This window comes from Gossypium arboreum, chromosome 1 (genome assembly GCF_025698485.1).
Source record: "Gossypium arboreum isolate Shixiya-1 chromosome 1, ASM2569848v2, whole genome shotgun sequence".
NCBI classification, from domain to species: Eukaryota; Viridiplantae; Streptophyta; class Magnoliopsida; order Malvales; family Malvaceae; genus Gossypium; species Gossypium arboreum.
This window is the reverse complement of record NC_069070.1, coordinates 100,403,315-100,407,832: the sequence shown is the minus strand read 5'-3', so window position 1 is coordinate 100,407,832 and position 4,518 is coordinate 100,403,315. Positions and strand designations below refer to the sequence as shown.

The 4,518-nt window shown below is 33.5% G+C and overlaps 1 protein-coding gene across 1 annotated transcript; it reads right to left on the bottom strand.

Annotated features, from left to right (window-relative positions):
- Nucleotides 1–699: 699 nt before the first annotated feature.
- On the bottom strand, nt 700–2,790 carry LOC108480334 (aldehyde oxidase GLOX1-like). Its single transcript, XM_017783290.2, has one exon. It carries the CDS (start codon nt 2,478–2,480, stop codon nt 843–845), a length of 1,638 nt encoding a protein of 545 aa, XP_017638779.1. The 5' UTR covers nt 2,481–2,790; the 3' UTR covers nt 700–842.
- Nucleotides 2,791–4,518: the final 1,728 nt, after the last annotated feature.

Sequence of the window (4,518 nt, the reverse complement as noted above, 5' to 3'; positions counted from 1 at the left end):
GAGAAGCATAGATTTGTGAATTCATTAGCTAAAATGGACTCTGGCAAAAAGAAAGATGTTTGGATTTTTGAGGAGGTTCCTGGGGAGTTCTTACATCTTTTGGAATTTCATATTGAAAAGAATGCTTTTGTTTTATATTAATTTGATGTAATGTTTGCTTATTTTATATATATATATAAAAAAAAAAGGAAAAAGAAGAGTTTTGTTGAACCTTTTAACCTCTATTCTTTTAAACATGGCCTATAAGCATGTAGAAAAGCAAGCAGTATATTGGTGTAAAGAGAGCAACATGTTGAAAGGGAGAAGCTTAAGCAATATTGATCAATGTTACATTAGTAAGGGTACATAACCATGGTTAATTATTATTATAATAATTTGACACACTAAAAGAATCAAAGTTTAAAGCTTTGATAACCCGGTTATCTTTATCAACTTTGTAATAACAATAAAATAAAATGTTAAGGAAAAGAAAAGATTGGGAAAAAGTTCCATAAATAGACAGGCTGTTTCAGTTGACCACTGCTCGGCTTATGGATGGCCCATGGCGTCTTCCACACCAAACTAAAACGTGCCTTCAATTAATTAATCAACTACTTTTGTGGTGATTCCGACAACCCCAGATTTGTCAGTTACGATCGTTAAAAGTAGGTGTAGAACTAATTAACAATTGAATTTCTTCATTTATAAGAAATAAACAACTGACGGAAACAATTATCCTCTTTTATTGATACAAATTTGTAAATACATTTGCTTAATGTAGGGGACAATTTTACCACATTGTTGAAATAAACATTTCTTTCTCTAAATAATGATCAAAATTTCACAAACATATCAATCAAAAACTATTTCAAATGGACCCAAATGCCTTGGCTGGGGATGTCTTGATGAACCACAAACAAAAGATAAAAGCCTGCAGGTGCGAGGTTACCCGAACCTGGCGTCATCACTTCAATCTCATACGTTGATTTCCCGGATGCCATAACTTTGTCGTTTCCAAGTACAAGCAACCTTTGATTCATAGAGAAGGAATGGGTATTAAAAGCTGGTGACACCATTGTCACCGACAACAAGTTTAGAGTTACTTCACCTGTAATCACCACTTTAATTTTTAATTTCTTATTGTATCTGATTCCGGACATTGACTTGGGAGCAACAATGGTGGGTCGTAAATTGTTGAATTTGGCGTCCAAATAACCCGGATAGAATGCCTCCAGGCTTAGTTCAGTAGGGTAAAGGACTCCCGTAAAGTTGTAATACGCATGAGGATTGCTTCCACCCACTAAAACTCTTCCATCACGAAGTAATACTGCTGTGGAATGGTACATCCGAGGGATCTTTGTTGGGTTTAGTATCTTGAATCGTGACTCGATTTCATTATCAGGCATGTATAACACTGGATTTAAGACCGGGTCCCTTCCTAAGTCCCATCCTGCTGACCCGGAACGTGCTCCGTTGATGACCAAAACTTTGCCGTTTGGAAGCAATACCATGTCACCCATGACTCTAGCTAAAGGCATAGTTTCCAAGACCCATTTTGGTTTCGGGTCGGTTATTGAGATCCTGGCGCAAGTGTTCAAGGCTTTAACGAACTTACCTTGTAATGCTTGGACAAATGATCCTTTTGGAGCACCCCCACAAACTAAAACTTCAGCTTGAATAGTGGCGGCTGTCAAGTTCTTCAATGGTAGCAATACAGCCGAACCTGTGCTTGGATAGCTTCTTGGCTCCCCACCTGGTATTTTGGGGTAAGTTTTCACCACCTTGTTGTTCACATAATCAAGCAAAATAGCTCGATTGTTGGCGAAAATGAACAGGTTTCCATCGACATTGAGAAAAACAAAAGGGTAGAGATTGTTCTCTACTCCTCGTTCATTGGTTTCCGACAGGAAATGCAACTTGAACGTGTCGGCGGCTATGTTTTTAGGAACAAACTCGTAATTAAATTGTTCTCGGCCGCCGACAACAATTTGTCTTCCATCTGGCAAGACATGATTGGTAGCATACCATCTTTTGGCCGCCAATCCATTTGGTGTTTCGTGCCAGTCGCAGCTTTCGCATGGGCTGAAAACCCTGACCCGAAGTTCTCCTTCGCTGAAACCACCGGTTTGGACCAATTTACCGTCAGGCATGACGCCGCCTGAAGAACACCAAACGTTGCTTTGGACAGTAAGAGCCCTGAACTTGTTGCTCAAAACATCATACTCAACTGAATGCGCCGTACAATCTACTTGGACAGCGGTGTTGGTTGGGTCATTGTGGCATTTCCCACTTGCCAATGGCAGAGTGGATGGGCCGAAATCAGTCCTATCATACATAACAACACGGTCATTTTTAAGGAGTTGCATGTGCATGGATGAGATGCCAATGCTTTTTTGTAGCAGCTGCCACCGGCCGTCGGCAGCAGTGGGGAGGATAAGGGGATGTGAGGCAAAGAGTAGAAGTGAGAAAAGAAATGTACAAAGGGTTGACATTTCTGCCATATGTTTAGCAGATGATATTATGGCTGCTTGTCAGCTTTGGGTACTCTTTTATAAAGGACTTGGTGAGAGAAGCAATGAAGGCTTTGAGATTTGAGACTCCCACACCATGTGGTCTTGCGTGGGATGCTTGTAGTGGTTTGTCTTTATGAAAACGATGGTTTAGTTTCTGGTTTCAAAATTAGGATATGAATGTTCCAAGTTTTTTTTTTTTTTTTTAAAATGAGATTGTTTGAATGATTAGCAAATGGATAATATAATTTTAGAGTTGGTAACTAAATTGACTTTGGTATTTATATTCTCTTTTCTTCTTCATTTCGTCTATTCAGTGATTGGTCAATAGGATTTATACTTGGAATTATCATTTAACTTAAAGCTAGGTTAATCGAGTTAATTGGTCCAAATGGTTATCGTTTTCCTTTTGTTGTTTATTTTGCCTTAAAAAAAAAGTTTATAATTAGATTTTTTAGGCTGGTATATGAACTTAATATTTTTAATTTGGTATTTAAATTTGTTTCAAGTCTAATTTGATATCTAAATTTTTTATGTTCAATTTAATACCTAAATTTATTAAATGTTATATAAATTACGTAAAATACTAATAGTGTTAAAATTTTTTGACTATGCCATAAAAATATTGTCAGTATTAGAGTAAATTCATGTAAAAAATAGATATTGAGCTATGCTTAATGAATTAATATTAAATAAAAAATTTTAAAACCACAAATTGAAAGGAATTCATTATTTTCAATTTATAAAATAAATAAAACTAAAAGTAATTGAACATAAAAATACAAAAAATATCATATTATCTATCATATATCGGATATATATTGATTATTTTTGTTACTACATAAAAAATATTTTTAGTATATTGGAGTAATTTGTAAAACATTTGACAAATACCAAATCGAAAAAAAATAGAATAAATACCAAATTAGAAAAAGGAGTCAAGTTCATGTACCAAATTAAATCCCCAAAAATTAAGTACCAACTTAAAAAAAAGTATTAAATTTATATACTAAATTAAAAAAAGATCGAATTCAAATACCAAATGTATATTAAGTGATTCTTTTATATAAAATATTTGATAAACTTTTGAATTAATCTTAAAGTAATCCTTGGGTTAACAATTCCTTCATTCCGATCTTAAATTAAATAATTATAGATATTTTCTGTACGTTGCTTTTGTCCAAATCGTATCATTTGTAGACTTCCAATGGAAAACATGAAAAAGCAATGCTTCTTTGTTTTAAATTCGAAAACATCAAAATAAAATTGGAACAATTTTAAGTATCAGAAACATTTTTAATAGAATGTCTTAAATTTCAATATAAAATATTTTAGAGATAATATTTAATATACCATTAATAAATCATATTAAATTATTTTATCAATAATAATCCAATGAAATTTATACATCAACAATATATCAAATTTGAATCTCACTCCCTTAAAAACAATCAATCGATATTCTACTAACTAAATTCTTGTTTAAGCATACGCTGGACCGGTAAAAGTTATAAATTTTGCCGATTCCATCCACCAATTATGAGCTGTGACAGTGGTCCGAGCAGTGGCTATAGTTTGGGTTTGAGTCTACATCATGCATTAACTAATCCACTGTGTTTCGAAGGTGAAAAGAAAAATTACAAAAGGTGATGGACCCTATTGACTTTCCTAAAGAATTAATGGCTACCCTGCAACTTAAATTGAATCAGAGTTATCTTTGGGTTGAATTTCTCATCTCTCTCTTTTTGTACAATGACAAAAGCATACGTGATACTGCAAATTTGCAGACATCACTACAAAAAGCTACCTGAATCACGTATCCTAGCTGGCTGCGTAAATCTCTAATCCATATGTAGTTTTCATTTAACTAATATATCTATTTTCTTTTTTCATTTTTTAGAATTACCCATCCTTCTGTTTGATTTCAATTTCTTTTGTATTCAAACATTAATGGATTTTGTTTTTCTTTTATAAATTAATTTTAATTTTAATTTAAATGTACTTTAATTATCAATTCGATTATACTTTA